The following is a 16,195-nucleotide window of genomic DNA, read 5'->3' as shown; positions in this document are numbered from 1 at the left end:
TTAACTTATTGCCAGCTTCCTTCAGTGTTGTTATGTGGGCTGAGGAAGATAAAATATGGTTAGGGTGTCTTGAAGGGAGTTCTTCCCCCAGTAAGTAGAGAGCAATCCAGAGATAGGAGAAAAGTTCATTCATCCTAATTTTATTATCATAAAAATGTACAAAGGTTTTTTTAATTGACATTTTGAGTTAATTGCTGCATCACTGTAGCACAGAGACTGATTAACTGTAAATGTTCATCAGCACCATCAGCCAGGCACTTATCTACTTCCTGGAGGGAAAGAGGGAAAAGCAAATTAATTGAGGCCCAGGGATTCCCTCAAGTTTTATTTAGCATCAAGGGATGCTAACCTAACCCTACAGCTTGCTTACCGCAAGTTTCTCTGTGATAATGGACTTCTGTTTGTCAGTGAGGTCATCTTTTTCTACCACCACATCATGAAGTTGGTTTATAAGTTGAGTTGCTGCATGGCCCTCATCAATTAAATCCTATTAGAGGCACAGAAAGGTTAGCTTTTGTCCCCAGGGTTCCCATTTGTATTATTAAATAGTTTATGTTTACATACACACCTTTACAAGGGCTTCCAGTTTTTCAAAAGAACCACTCTGACAGGCGTAGAATATGCCAGTAATTGTTCCTGTGGGAACCACCTAAAAGGAAAAAAGATAACTTGAGAAAGATTCCCCAAGAAATCCCTTTTTCACTCCAAACTGCATAAGGGCTCCCAGGAAGGTAAATTCCTCATAAGACCTCATTACTATGCAAAAACCTTTATGCCCTAAAAGTCAGATATTAATGTATTTTCTTGTACTTAAAACTTATCAGGGATGATATAGGGTCACTTCTCAGGGATAGGTTGGAACAGATGACCTCTAAGGTCCCTTTCAACTGAAACCTATCAACATTTGCCACCTGTGGGTCAAACCTCAGGCTATAAGGCACAAATGAGTAAATCTGGCCCCTTACCACACTTCTGGTCAAATTCTCATGTTAAACCAAGATCTGCTTGAACAATTCATTTTCTCTGAATAATTGGTCAGTATGCTTGTTTATCTTTCGTCTTCTCCAGGATTAAGTACACAAAATTGCTTTTAAACTATCAGAACTATTAAAACTGTGTTTTGATATCTTTCGTTTGTCACATTTTCAAATGTATCCTCTCCAATCTCTTCTAATAAAATTTTTTTACCTTTTAAGGTAAAAATACCAACCTATCAAAAAAGTCTAACATTTGATTCAGTGCTCTACCTCCAAAGTCCTCTGAGCTGTGATCATGCAATTTGCAGATTCAGTTGTGACTATCCTGTTATTTTTTCATTTACAAGTCTGTTGTCATTGTGTATTTTGTTTTTCTGATTCTGCTGGTTTTCCTTTGTATTCATGCCCATGCCTTCTGAGCTCCTGTATTACATGTAGCACAGTAATATTCCACATTAATGCATAACTTGGTTTAGCCATTCTCCAATGGGCACTCACTTTTGCTATGACAAAAATGCTGCTCTAGGTATTGTAGTATATATTGGGAGGCTTTTTTTTTTTTTAAGAGAAGAGTAAAGCCTATGGAGATTAAAGATGTATATCTTAACCACTTTCTTCCTCTAATTCCAAATTACTTTTCTGGTTCCACCAATATTGAATTTTTTGCCAATCTGAGTGAAGTGAAATCTAAGAAGTGTCCTGCAATCTGAGTGCCTGACACATGGCAGACATTTAATAAATGCTTGATGATTATGGGATTGGGGCCTTTCCTATCATTCACATTTTAAGAAATGACTTCTCAAACCCTTTGACTTTTATTAGGGAATGGGTCCCCCTCCCCTCCCCCCAAGATATTTGTAAGATGCTTTGTAACCTGGACTATCAGATTCCTTTCAATGATATTTCATACCAGGATTCTGGTATTGTCTCTGCCCCTAAACTGGTCAAGAATTTGCCCCCTAGTTGTGAAAAGTATCTGGACTGGAACTATTATAATTTTTGTGTGTGATCTCTTATGACTTATTGTGGTACATGGTGCAAGATGCTAATCTGACCCTAATTTCTTCCAGTTCATAGAATTGTGTTCTTTTAATGTGACAGACTGAGTTATCATGAACAAAGCCAGTCAACTTTCCAAGAGGAGGAGGAACTAAGTAGTACAATGAGTGTAGAACTAGAGTGAATCATTGCATTCATCACTAGGAGGACACTTAAAATGTTAAAGTGCTTAAATGAGGGTGTGGTGTTGATGAAATTAGGAAACATTTCCATTTCCTGAAGATGTATGTGGGCAAATTCTTTTTCTCTAGTTAGTCCAAGCCATGGGGAGTAGCAGTAGCCCATCATGGGTCCTTGGCACTGATTATTTGGTGCTTTTCTGACTGTCATGTAAAGTTCAGGAAGAGGCTTTTGGAACTGCATCATTAACAATTAAAGTGAGAATATGTGCTGCACCAATTAGGATTAGGGTATCCAGGAAAACTTCTCTGAAGTCTCAAACCTTTTCCCAAGAGTTCTGTATCAGTTTTCAACAATTTTCTAACAGAAAGGAGGCACAGGCCAAGTGGCTGAGAGAAGCCAGGGCAGCATGGAGGAAGGATTCAGTGTGGGGCCTGGCTTGAGGTGATCTGTTGACCTTTCCCTTTTGCTTGGATATGGCTTCCATGTAGGCAGGCCAGGGGCCACATCTTCACTCCCTCTGTGCCACCAGGACCACTGGGGGCATAATCTGACACTAAGGCCCTCTGACAGCTCCATGGAATGGCGAGAGCTCCAAGCTCAGAGTGAGGAAGGCCCAAGTTCAAATTAATCTTCAAGACGCCAGACCTGTGATCCTGGGCAAGCCACTTAACCCTCTGTTTTGGTTTCCTCATCTATAAAATAAGGTGATATAGCATCCCAGGGTGGTTATTAGAATAAAATATACAATTTATGTGACCCATTTTGCAAACTTGAAAGTGCTGTGTAAATGTTAGCTTTCGTTATTGCTGTGAGCAAACAAAAAAGGAATAGAGAAGTGAGGAAGATGCTGCCAAGCAGGTAAATTGAGGAAGAGGGATCACCTATTCTGCTCGACCCCAGAGAGGAGGATTGCAGACATCCAGATTTGGGCTTAAAGAACTCTGAAAGGGGCTGCTTTCTCCAGCTAGCAAGGGGTGTTCTGCAGACGTCTACTAGACTCAAAAGTGTTCCTTCCTTTGCAGGGATTGTTAGCCTGGGGCAGGGACATAGGGCTTAGGGAGATGAGATTCCTAACACTTTAAGATATTTTGCTAAAGTTGGTTTATTCTGCTCTCTGCCCAAAGCTGAACCTCTCTTTCTCTGTGCTCTGCCCTCTTTCCTAGCTTTGATTATTGGGGGACAGCCCAGCCCAAAGGCACTGTCACACATGCCCATGGTTTAATGGAGAGGGTTTCAAAGGTCCAATGTTTACACTGATGATGGCTAGGGCAGAAAAGCCAGAATTTAAGCAACCGATTGATAAAATCCTTGGATTGAGGCACCCATCTATTCATCTGTCACTTACCTGATGGGATTCCTCTAGTCCACGAGCCCTGCTTCATCAGCTGCAAGTCAGCAGAATCACAGGCAGCTAGAGTTTTCTCCATTATAATATCATTCATAGAATGTATCTTTCCTGAGAGTCTCTTAATTACCCATTAAGAAGAACAAACAACAGTAACGGACCCAAGAATACACAAACAGACTGAGAACATCAAGGTGTTCCTACCCCAGCAATCTCTGTGATCACCTTCTCTGTGACTTCTTGCCCACCTGTCAATCGAGTGGCGCTTTGAAGAAATGTGATGGCTTTTCGTAAGTCTCCTTCTGACACTTTCACAAGGTAAGCTATTCCCTAAAAAAGGAAAAAAAAAACATGTTGTTATTCTGGACAAGCAACCTTGGCAAATACCAAGCATAACTGTCCAGATGAGCTTCATCTCTATGGGAAGAACCAACAGCCTAAAATTCCAGATCCTAAACATTTTTTCTTATGTTTTTCTTCTACCTTCCTATCCAAATATTTGTATGGTTTTGTAGATACTTTTTACTCCCGAAGAAAGCAGGGGAGAGAATCCCATCAAGTGTGAATGGAGTAGGTGGGTGAAATGGTGTGAGTGGCTGGGTTTGACAGCTTCACTGACATAAGAATGACAAGAAGGAGAGGGAAGAAATCTTTCCTGGACTCTTAAAAAAAGCCTTCTGCAATAAAAAAAAATGTAAATCATGTAACAAGAGTTTGAATAAAAAAGAGGAACTAGCTATAAAAAAGAAATTCCAAAGGTCTAGGGACTACAGGTTCTTTCCTTCTACTAAAATATCACTGTATCAAATACTGCCTGAAACAAATGGGCCAATAACTAAGAGAAAGAAATATTCATTAAGCAGAAATATGTGTACAGGATTTATTTCATGTGTGTGTGTGCCTACAATCCACTTCAGATCTGTGGGCTTAACCTCAGATTCCATAATGATCTATTTTAAATGATTTTTACTTAACAACAGAGGAGACCCCCAGCAGCCCTTTCACATTGCTAAGGTTCTTCCATGTTCTCCAGCAGCTGTCAAATGAACTGAAATCCATCTGTAGGATGGGCTACTAAAGGCCAATTATTCATTTTGATTTCATTGCTTCTTCACATACATAAAGCAATTAGAATCATACTTGTTACATTACCTCATTATTGATTTTCACATTTTCCTTCTCAGAAATGTCTAGTAATCTCTGGTGTTGAATTTTATCTGACAAAGGCTTGAAGCGGAATTTGGAACATCGGGAGGTTAAGGGCTCAATTATCCTGTAAGAAAACATGGATCAGGTTGGAAAAGCGATAACTCTCTACAAAGAATTTCTCAGGAGTTGGGTTTATCAAGAATATTTCAGGTACCAAGCCAAGAAGAAATTCCAGCCCATCGGCATCCTGAGCACCTTCAAAAGTTGTTCTGTTTATTCCGTACTGGGCTATCCTGAAAGGCTGTGACCAAATCCCCATTTGGAATAAAGAGAGTGCACATACCGACTAACATAATTGCAGATGAGGCAGAATCGAGTTGTTTTGGACTCCTTCTCCATCGTACGTCTTAAAGCTGCTTGGGCTGCGGAGGTCATGGAGTCAGCTTCATCCAGTATTACAATCTTAAAGGGAGGACATGGCTTCCCACTATATCAAAAACAGGAGGCCAGCAGTAATGTGGAGATATTTCTCACATTGCATGCATGATGACCCCCAGCCCTGAGCATAATACTGAAAGCATTCTATCCAAGGAACTGCACACAATGTTGATTTTAGGAAGTCTTTAAAATATTCCTTCCCCTCTAGTTCAGTAGCATTTAAAAAAATCTATTCTGTTATGAAATTGAAATATTTCCAGACATCTAAAGGTTAAACTCTTGATCTGTGATACCCAAGAGCATAAGTCTGTGAGTGTTTCTAATTTAATTTATGCCTAAAAGTGAACAGAATTTTTAAGGTATGTGAGGAAATAAGACAGACCCTTGTCCTTTTTACCTAAATTACTAACTTCCACCCTCTCCAACACATCTCTCTGAAAACTAGCAATACAAAGCACTACCGAGGAAAAAGAGATTGAATGACCCCCTGATGGTTATATTTCAATTTAGACTGTTAACAAAAATGGGATTCAAAATTAGAAAAGACTCATTAATCTGAGTACATTACATTTAGAACAAAGGCAGATTTTGTGACCTGCCATAGAGAAGGAAAAACTCAGCTTACTTACTCTGAACGACTTCCTGACACAGTTAGTTGAGCAAATGTCTTGACTTTCTCCCGAATAACTTGTATTCCACGTTCATCTGATGCATTTAATTCAAGAACTCTTTGTCGGAAAAGTTCTGGTCTGTACAACATGAAGGAAATCAAGGATTATGTGCATTATTCAACTTAATCCATTTCTTGATATTTTCCCATTTTGTGGCAGTTTTATAAAAACATACCTAGCAAATAACATTTTTATCAAAAAGGGTTTACTCAGAACCCTGGAGCTGAAAGTGACCTTGGAAGTGACCTACCCGGACTTTGCATTTTACAGGTGACCCGAGGAAGTCTGATGCTCACTGAAGACTACACATAATTAGCAGCAGATATGGGCCTGAAATGGGGACCATTTCCCAGGTCTTTCCACACTATCTCCTACCAGTGACCCTATACTCCTCATTAAATAGCAAACAGCACCTCTCAAATTAGATCTTTAAATTCAAATGACTCATAAATCTGCTCTCCTTAGAAACAGGTATTATGGCTAGTCCATCCTGGACTCAATGCAGAGCTTCAGTTACTAAATGATTAAAATGGCTTCATTCATAAAGTTTTTCACAAGGAAGCATTTTAGCATCTGATGGGAAATGTATGAATGGACAATCAGGTTCCCTGCTGGGCTAGTACATGGGGGAGGGGGAAGGGGAAGGCCCCACTGGATTGCTATATACTTTTTTTTTTTTAATAAAACCCTTACCTTCCATCTTAATAGGGCTAGTGACTTGCCCAGGGTCACACAGCTATATATTCTTTACATAAATCAGATTTTCTTGAGACAGTTGTAGGACATGCCACCCACGGGGAAGGGGCCATGCCTTAGAGCTCACCATCATCAGGAACTCAAAAGTCTCCCACTGATCCCAACTTCCTCCTCTTTTTCTCTCTACTTCCATTTCTCCTAAAACTCTTCTTCATCTACCCCCCCCCCCCCACCCCCAGCTTCTTCAAGGCTCCTATTCCCCTCTTTTCTCCCAGGCTTTTCAACTTTACTTGCCTCTCTCCTAGCCTTGCCTTTCTGACCTCTCTGGGACTATTTCCAGGCATACCACCTGCCTGGCTTCCCTTTGCCTAGTAGTACAGCTCTCCTTTTTGCTCCTTCTCAGGTCCCTCTGCTGGTTTGCTATCCAAGCTCCTCGTCTGTGGCTATCCCCAAAAGCTTGGTCCAGGATCCTGACTGTTCTTTCTAGTGACCTCGTTGGCTCGTGAGAAGAGAGCATCAATCCGTCGAGGCAGGTCTCTCCCCTGGGCTTCAGACTCACATTCCCCCAATACTTATTAGTCCCTTCAGTGTGGATGTCCCAGGAACACCTAAAACTGAAATTGTTCTCTTCTACCCTCTTCTAAGTTTTCGTTTCTATCAAAGTGCCCATCATCCTCCTGGTTTCTCAGGCTCTAACCCTAACTGGACTGCCTTCTTCAGTCTCCTCCTCCCCCCCTTTCAGGCCATCCTGTCCAGTGCCATCAAATAATTTTCTTCAGATAAGTCAAGGGATTCTTTGGCCTCCAGGACATACCAACTTCTGACCCTCAGTGCCCTCTCCCCCTGAAACTCCTCTTGGCATCTGGGCCTTCTCATCCCAAAATGTCCTTCTGTTTCTCTGGTCCCTCTTGTAGGGACAGGTCCAGGTTTCATGCCCATCCCAGCTCTGCTTCTGAGTCTTAGCACACCTCACACTGTCTCAGCTGTCTTCCAGTGCTTGGCACCATGAACTCTTAGTAAATGCTTGTTGCCTCAGAGACCTTCACAACTTCCCCTCCAGCCTCACTGGACATTATTCCGCCTTCCTGTGCTCTGTGATGCATTCAAACCAGCCTTCCTTCTGTTCCTCACACATGACCTTCATGCCTTTGCCCTAGCAGTTCCCCAGCCTAGAATGCCATCTCACAAAATTCCTCTCTTCAATATACACGAGGGAGATTTGATCTACAGTTTTCTGTGTTTCTTCTCTTCATGGTTTAGGTATCAAAACTGTTTTTGTGCCATAAGGAAATTTGGTAGAATTTCTTCTTTGGCTATTTTTTCTAAATAGTATTGGAATTAATTCTTCTTTAAATGTTTGGTAGCATTACTTATGAATCTATCTGACTGTGGGGATTTTTTCTTAGGGAATTTGGTGGCTTGTTCAATTTCTTTTTCTGGGAAGGAGTTTGTTAAGTATTCTATTTCCATTTCTGTTAATCTGGGCAATTTATCTTTTTAAAAACATTTATCTATTTTGCTTTAGATTGTCAGGTTTCCATGTAATTGGGCAAAATAAATCTTAATAATTGTTCTAATTTTCTCTTCATTGGTTGTAAATTCACCCTTTTCATTTTGATACTGGCAATTTGGTTCATTTTCTTTTTCTGATCAAATTAACCAATGGTTTATCTATTTTGCTGTTTTGTTTTTTATAAAACAAGCTCCATGTCTTATTTAGTATTCACTCAATGATTTTCTTAATTTCAATTTTATTCATCTCTCCTTTGATTTTCAGGATTTCTAATTTGGAGTTTAATCCGGCATTTTCAATTTGCTTCTTTTCTAATTTTTTTTGTTTGCATGCCCAATTCACCAACCTGCTCTTTATTTTGTTGATACAAACATTTAGAAATATATGTTTTCCCCTAATTATTTCTGTACTTCTTTGGCTGCATCCCATCGATTTAGCACATTGTCTCCTTGTCATTCTCTTTAATGAAATTGTTGATTGTTTCTACAATTTGTTCTTTAATCCACTTATTCTTTAGGATAAGACTTAGTTTCCAATTATTTTTTAGTCTTTTTTCTCCCTGCAGACCTTTGCCGAGTTTGATTTTTATAGCATTATGGTCTGAAAAGGATGCATTTAATATTTCTGCTTTTCTGCATTTGGTTAACTTTTATACTTACTTCCTTTAAGAAACAACTCATTATACCATCTCTTTAGATGAAGCCTTTCCTAATCTCTCCAGGTGCTTTTGCCCTCTCCTTCAAATTAATTCATGCTTATAGGTATGCAGGTATATATGTATGTGTAACCTCCCCATTAGATATGTAAGCTTCTTGTGGGCAATGATTGTTTTGTCAACATGGAAATATAGAAATCCCCAGTTTACTTAGTTTAAGGGTAGAAACCCCAGGTTTTGACCTTGTCACAGGAGAGGTTTCCCCCTGAGGGAAGCTCCCACTTCACTAGACAATGGACATCCACTTCAGGTGAGAGACAGAGGCCATCCAAAGTCAAGTAGCTCTTTTGTCTCCAGAAGCCTTTCCCAGTATATCATATCACACCCTCCTTATCGAGGATTGAACTCAGGACCTTCAGCTTGTGAGACTGACGTGCCACCTACTGTGCCAAAGCTGAAGTGGATGTCTATTGTCTGGCAAAATGGGACCTTCCCTCACGGGGAAACCTCTCCTGTGACAAGGTCAAAACCTGGGGTTTCTACCTTTAAACTATGTAAACTGGGGATTTCTATATTTCCATGTTGACAGTTTTATTCAAGGCTCAGAAAATAACATGTCCTTAACCTCATTGCCTGGCTCTTACCACTCTCTAACCTCAGAACTGATGCACAATATTGATCCTAAAACAGAAGGTGAGGTTTTAAAAAAAAAAATTGTATTAGGCTATCATAGCAGTAGAGAAGCAGGTTCCTGATACTCCTCACTAGAGGCTTTTGAGCAAAGACTAGATGGGTATTAGTTGGGTGTATTGTAATGGGGGTTCTTCTTGTATAGTTCTTCTTGGTATAGATCAGCCTAGGTATTCTGGGGTCCCTTTCATTTCAGAAATACTGTAATTCTGTGATCATGAGCTGTTTGATAGTATTTTCCCCCAAGATGTTCCACTGGCATCTCAAATGCATCATGTCCAGAGCAGAACTCATTATCTTTGCCCCCACATTTGCTAATTTCAAACTTTATTTGTACTGAGAATACTGCCATGCCCATGGTTATCTAGGACCACAGCCTTTTCTCTCTTCTTTTTCAAACTCTTTACTTTCTGTCTTAGTAACAATTCTAAGACAGAAGGGGAAGGGCTAGGCAATTAGGGTTAAGTGACTTGCCCAAGGTCACACAGATAAGAAGTGTCTGAGGGGGCAGCTGGGTAGCTCAGTGCATTGAGAGCTAGGCCTAGAGACGGGAGGTCCTAGGTTCAAATCTGGCCTCAGACACTTCCCAGCTGTGTGACCCTGGGCAAGTCACTTGACCCCCATTGCCTAGCCCTTACCACTCTTCTGCCTTGGAGCCAATACACAGTATTGACTCCAAGATGGAAGGTAAGGGTTTAAAAAAAAAAAAGTGTCTGAAACCAGATTTGAATGGAGATCCTCCAACTCCAGTCTGGGCTCTATCCATTGTGCTACCTAGTTTGCCCTTGGATTGTAGCTTTTGACTTATGCTTTACTTTTCCTCTCTCCTTTACTCCCCAAGAGCCAACCAATTAGTTATTTTGCTCAATTCTACCTCCATAACATGCGTCACAGTTCTCTCCTCTGCATTCAAACTGCCACCACTGCTCTAGTGCAAATCACAGTTCATCTGGACTTGTGTAACAGCCTCCTTACTGGCTCCTACTTTAAGCCTTTCCAGCCTCCACGAGGTCACTACCAAAATAATCTTCCTAAAGGCACAACTCCCTTGGCTCAAAAATGTTCAGTGACTCTTCTCTAAAGAATAAAATATAAACACCTTTAGGCTCTCAACACTCTGGCTCCAACCTACTCTTTTAGCTTTATTTCTTACTATTCCAGACTCCATTTTATCCAAACTGGACTCCCATCTGATCCTCATGTTTAATTTACACCTCCATGTACTTGTACAAGCTGCCTGCCATACTGGGAATGGCCGCCCTCACCTCCATGTCTCAGAATCATTCTCTTCCTTCAAAGTTCAGCTAAGGAACTTTCTCCTCCTCCACCACCAGGAGGCCATGTCCTATCGTCCCAGGGCAATGCTCCCATCTTTCCCATTTTCTTTGTATTCATCCCTTCACCCACTGTAAGCTCCTTAAGGGCAGTCTCTTTTATGCCTTTGCCTCCCTGGTACCAAACTGCTTTGTATATAGCCAGAAACAAAATGTTGCCTGAATTGACCTGAATGACTACATTTCAGTGATCTTATTGTAAGCTGCAAATATATAAGCAAACAACACAGACAACAATAAAGCTAGCTTACCCATATAGTTCTCTTGCAGCTGCCAGAATGGTGGAGGTTTTTCCAGTTCCAGGTGGGCCATAGAATAGAAGGTTGGGGAGCTGTGAGAGCACAAGGTTGAAGTTTATTTTTTTTTAAGTCTTTACCTTCTTAGTATTGATTTTAAGACAGAAAAGTGGCAAGGGCTCAGCAATCAGGGTTAAGTCACTTTCCCTGGGTCCCAGGGTTAGGAAGTATCTGAGGCCAGATTTGAACCCAGGATCTCCTAACTCTAGACCTGGCTCTCAACCCACTGAGACACTTAGCTGCCCAAGGTTGAGTTTAATGCCATAATCAGAGGGGGCACATGGAGAAGACCCTTAGAGAAGGTGAATGAAATAGTAATGCTGGGTCAGCACCATCCTCAGTACTCTGAGCATACTGAGCAGGCAACAGATTTACTCTAAGAATCTCTTTGACTTGGGTTACTTTGCTTGGTGGCAGAAGAGATGTGATACTGGACATACTGGAGTTCATCTGAATTCAGTATTAATTAAATATAATTTCATCTTGAATCCTGCACTATGTCAGGGGCTTCCAATTTTTCAATCATAAAATACCTATTAAATAGAAAAAATGCCCACAGATCCTATCTCTTGTCTCCTAGCAGTAGCTACACTGGTGGAGAAAACATAGAAGCTACTATGAATTCTAAGGGCTGTGGAAAGGGTCTAGACCTGTGATGCCACTGGTATAGAGAAAATCACATAAGGAAAGCCCACCTACAGATGAGGACAGATTTGAGGCTAGGACCTTTTGGCTCAGATCAGTGCTCTCTCTCCATCACACCATGCTTCCTCTCAGCAGGCACAGGTTGAACTAAATTGAGGTTTTAGTCCCTTCTAATTCTGAGGCTGTAATTTAGTGAGATATACTTCTCTCAGTATCAAGGTTTTGACCATGAGTAGCAACTCAAGCCATTCCATGCAATGCTTAGGGGGAGAGCAGGTGAGGGCCTGGAGCATCCCCTGGTTCCTTTTTCCTCTTTAACTCCAGAGGCCTTACTTCTAAGGGACTCCCAACCTCAAGTGTTCTAGCTTCTTCTCCAGGTCTTCTCTGGCCTGCTTTACCCTGAGGAAGATGAGCACATGAGGTGATAGAGAGGGCAGAAAATAAACATTAACTGGCTCCTTCTGTCTATGACTGAATCTCCACATAGGCCTTTCACTTGATCTGTTGAGTATCCAGAAATGGTATCAGCAAGTTGTGTTGAGTACAAACTTCCATGTAAACACTTTTACTTGAGTTTTTCTGTTTGTACTTCATTGCTGATCCACAGAAAGTTTTCTTTCCTAAACTTTGCCCATTTAAGAGTTTAAGGCCTCTAATCAGCCAACCAGACCTAAGAGCTACAGCAAAGTGGAAGGAGACAGACCTTTGTCTCCCCTCAGCATTGTCCTCTGCTCCTTGGATGTGGTCTCAGATACTTTCACTTTGATTGTGGCTCTGCTCCTTACTCCTTAAGTGTCCTTGGGACTCACCCACTGAACCTCTTTAGGCCTCACTGCACATTTCTGTGGGCCTTCTCTTCAAAGAACTGTCTTAAAACTTCCTGATATCCTTCCCAGAAGTTCTGGACCAGCTCTGTACATGGAGCAGGCATTCACTCAATCTGTGCTGAATCAAAGTATATTGCAACCCAAATTCTGTAATTGGTCCAAACTCTCAGGAAATGCTGTCCTTTAATTTACTTAATCCACAACTAATCTTTAAATACCTACTATAGACCAGACCCTAGAGTGGAAGGAAGGAGGGCCATCAGGTGAGGTAAGTTCTTTTGAAACTCTGGTTATTATATGTGTGCTCTAAAACCAGGGTCATGGGGAGGATCAAATGAGACAGCAGCATTTAAGTGTATAGCCCAGTGCCCAACATATAGTAGGTGCTGAGTAAATGCTAGCTATTATTATATGGCTTTTATCTAATAATAGGTGAAATTGTCTAGCTGGATCCTATGAGGACCACCCACAAATAGTTGGGAATTTGGGGGTTCAAATGAACCAGTGGTCTAACTACTAGAACAGAGACAGAAATGGTATGTATATCTGTCCTGGTGTTCTCTATGGTATGGTTGCAGGATCACAACAAATGCTTAAATTATCTGTGTTCTCATGGGGAAAACTTGACACAAATCCACATGGAAACATGAATTCTTCTGATGATGCTAAAGACTTAGTATGAAACTTCTGAAAGGTCAATCCCACTCTAGGAAAACATATTTCTAAGTGATAAGGTAAACATGGTTCAACTCACATCAGCTCCTTCTAAGGATTTTTTCAACACTGCAACTACTTCTTCCTGAAAAGCAACTTCATCCACACATTTGGGACGGCTGGAAAAAACAATGCCATTCTGTTGTTAGCAGAGATACAGAAAAATTCTGTTACTGTTACCATGAAGTCAATTACAATCTTCATCTACTATGTACCAACAGAAGGGGCATGAAAGGGCTTTGAATTAGAGCCAGGAAAGAAAGGGATATAGTGTCACTGTTAACAAAGAGATGCAAGGAAGAGAATTTCCTTCCACTTTCTATCTGGTTCTCATTATATGTGTAACATCAAAGGGAAAGGGTTTGGACTTTTTCTAGACTTGGAAAATCTATTTTAGTAAAAATCAAGTTAACTTTTTTTTGTCCCAATGCAGTATTTTATGTATTACATGATTGCATATGTAAAATGTATATCAGACTGCTTACCATCTTGGGGGAGGGGCATGGGAGAAAGGTGGGGGAGAGGAAAGAATTCCAAGAGTCAAAATTAAAAAAAACCCCAATGTTAAAAAATTTTTGCATGGAATGGGTGGGTGGGAAATATCCCAAAGTGATATTTTAGCAAGATTATTCACCACTAATAAATTCTAGGTATTATTAAGTGTTAAGTGTGACCCCCCAAAACACCTGTTTTCTCTATCCCTTAAATGGACAAACTGCTGGCCACCCCACACCTGCTCATGGGGATGTGATGTAGCTCACTTTATCCATGAAGAGACAAAGGCCTAGAAATTAAAATTCTCTGTCATATGCAGTGTTATAAATTAACTCTTTCCTGCTTCAAACTCTGGCCATTTATTTAGGGTGAGCAGACCTAATGATCAGGTTGGATTCCCATTAAAATTACCCTTTTGCCTCTGCACAACAGGGAAAAGTACAAATTTCATCAAATTATACAAGAAGGGACTTGGAGTTCATTTTAATCCAATCTCTCAATTTTAAGGTTTGGAGGAATTGATAAATTCTTGATTTTATAGAAACCTTTTTTTTTTTTTGAGGAGGCAACTGAGTGGTTCAGTGGGTAGTCAGGTCCAGAGATGGGAGGTACTGGGTCCAAATCTGGCTTCACATTTCCTAGCTGTGTGATCCTAGGCAAGTCACTTATCCTCAACTGCCTAGTCCTTAATGCTCTTCTGCCTCAAAACGGAAATACAGAATACATTCTAAGATGGGATGGGATGGGTTTAAAAGAAAAAAGATAAAACCATCTCGTCGGCCCAAGGACAAAAGGGGAGGCAGTGAAGGGGTCCCGGTCCACTTCGCGGGGGGCGGGGCTCTTACTATTTCTCCACCCACGGCACGGGCTTGGCGCGACGGCTCTCGGCACTGCTGCCCTGGGGGGCCGAGGGGCCTCGGTCCTTCGTAGGCGGGGGCTTGGTGCTGATGGAGGCCGGGCCTTTGAGGAAGGCCTGCATGGTCGCTTCACAGACCTGGTTGAGGGAAGGACGTGGAGCTAGGTCAGTCTGAAGACTCCCAAAGAAGCCTGTGCGAGAGAGGGAAGCGCGGCTGCCGGGCCCAGAGATAAAGCGGGTCACGCACGGGTCCCCGTACGTGGAGCTGTAGGAGCTCGGGGTAGCTGGGGCACGCACACAGGACGAGACGGACGGCTGGAGGGGCACTGCACAACGGGACGAAGAGTAGCCACCGCAGACTCAGGGAACCGGCTCTTAAGTCTCCGCTCACCCCCCAGGAGGGAGAGGCTCCCGTTTCCCGCCACCGAACAGCCAGCCGGGAGCCTCCCGTGTCACTTCCTGTCGGGGGGGAGGGGTACCCAGACCGGTAGGCCGTTAACTTTCCCGACCCGCCAGTCTGCTGGGCTGCTCCTCGTCGGATCCCTCTAAGATCCGCTGGGGAATCAGACGTGCGCTGGCCTTTCTTTATGTCTATAGCGTTCAGCAAAGGGAGTGACACTCAATAAACACTCTATGGATGCTCGTGGACCAACCTTAATCCATCCCTAGAATGTTCGGGTAGCAGGCTGGTGCCCTCATCAAAAATGGCTTCGAGCAAGGCCACTCAGTACCGGCAGGCATGCGCTAATTTGGCCCTCTAGCCCCGCATGCGCAGATTGTTTTGTGTGCCTCGCGGGCTCGGGACGATGCTGGCTCAGCTGCTCAGTTCCATGAAGTTACAGACAGCTAAGACACGGGGTGTGTAAAACAATCATCCCTTTAGAGAACAGCACGTGCCTTTCAGAGCGGGGCCTTGTCCCCCACCTCCATACTGGACCGTCGTCTTTCTAGACGGCAGAAATTTGACTCCTCTTCTGTCCCACCTCTCCCACCCCATCATCCCCTGGTTGATCCTGGCTCAAGGTCCATGGGGCCAATCGGAACAGGGCACAGCGTCCCGCCCTCACCTGCTCAGCTCAAGTCCTTCCGCTGACGGCCTCTGGGATTTTCACGTGTTCCTCTTTCAGCCTGTCAACTTCTGACTGAACTCACTTTTATACCCTAAAAGCTCATGCGTCGTTGGCCTTTTACTTCTCCTAGGGGTCAACATTATCTCTTACTCCTCTCCCAAACTGCCTCCTCCCTGAGGCGAAGGTGGTGTTTTCCTCCCTAGAGAAAGTTTGGAGTTGCTTAGTCAGTTCTGGTCCCTCCTTTCTCTTTCTGGACCAAGGCTCTGCCCAGTCCCTCTAGGCTAGAGAACAGACCTCAGGAAAGACCCCAGATTTCCCAATGGCCCCTGCTTGACTACTCTGGGTTGACGAGTGTATAGTCTTATACTAAAAGTGATTTTTATTTACATGGAAACTTGATCCTATTTTCATTGGAGGCAAAAGTTCGTGACTCTTGGGTTCCTGAATGTTGACAGCTGAGAATAGTAACTCAGAATCAGAGTATGTGCCCCTGGCCCTTCATAGATCATCCAAGCCTGTCCAACCAGCAGCTCATCTCTGGGAAAAGTCCTAAACTAGATTCCTCTTGGGTGGAGTGCGTTCTGGGCAGGGTATGCAACCCCAGAATCACTCTAACGAACAGCAAAGAGCCTTGATAGAATG

The 16,195-nt window shown here is 42.4% G+C and overlaps 1 protein-coding gene across 2 annotated transcripts; it reads right to left on the bottom strand.

The window, feature by feature from the left end:
- Nucleotides 1-124: 124 nt before the first annotated feature.
- On the bottom strand, nt 125-15,448 carry RFC4 (replication factor C subunit 4). 2 transcript variants are annotated; one of them, XM_001370128.4, is made up of 11 exons: nt 15,137-15,404; nt 14,473-14,621; nt 13,173-13,251; nt 10,902-10,981; nt 5,721-5,840; nt 4,997-5,140; nt 4,657-4,777; nt 3,709-3,834; nt 569-649; nt 371-487; nt 125-269 (listed from the first exon to the last, which is right to left on the bottom strand). In XM_001370128.4, exons 2-11 carry the CDS (start codon nt 14,604-14,606, stop codon nt 171-173), a joined length of 1,101 nt encoding a protein of 366 aa, XP_001370165.1. In that variant the 5' UTR covers nt 14,607-14,621; nt 15,137-15,404; the 3' UTR covers nt 125-170. The 2 variants fall into 2 exon arrangements, with proteins under 2 accessions (XP_001370165.1, XP_056664442.1); XM_056808464.1 differs by having other exon boundaries at nt 14,473-15,448.
- Between the last annotated feature and the right edge of the window lie 747 nt (nt 15,449-16,195).

This window comes from Monodelphis domestica, chromosome 8, assembly GCF_027887165.1.
Source record: "Monodelphis domestica isolate mMonDom1 chromosome 8, mMonDom1.pri, whole genome shotgun sequence".
NCBI classification, from domain to species: domain Eukaryota; kingdom Metazoa; phylum Chordata; class Mammalia; order Didelphimorphia; family Didelphidae; genus Monodelphis; species Monodelphis domestica.
Note: the sequence above shows the minus strand (reverse complement) of the source record. Positions and strands in the feature narration are given on the sequence as shown.

Bases quoted from the DNA above. Each gene is read 5' to 3' on its own strand.
- RFC4 (XM_056808464.1), bottom strand. From the start codon at position 14,606: ATGCAGGCCTTCCTCAAAGGCCCGGCCTCCATCAGCACCAAGCCCCCG. The intron at 4,778-4,996 runs GTATGTGCACTC...GTTTTCTTACAG, and splicing joins ATCTGCAATTATGTTAGTCG to GATAATTGAGCCCTTAACCT. The intron at 488-568 runs GTGTGTATGTAA...TGCCTCTAATAG, and splicing joins AACTGGAAGCCCTTGTAAAG to GATTTAATTGATGAGGGCCA.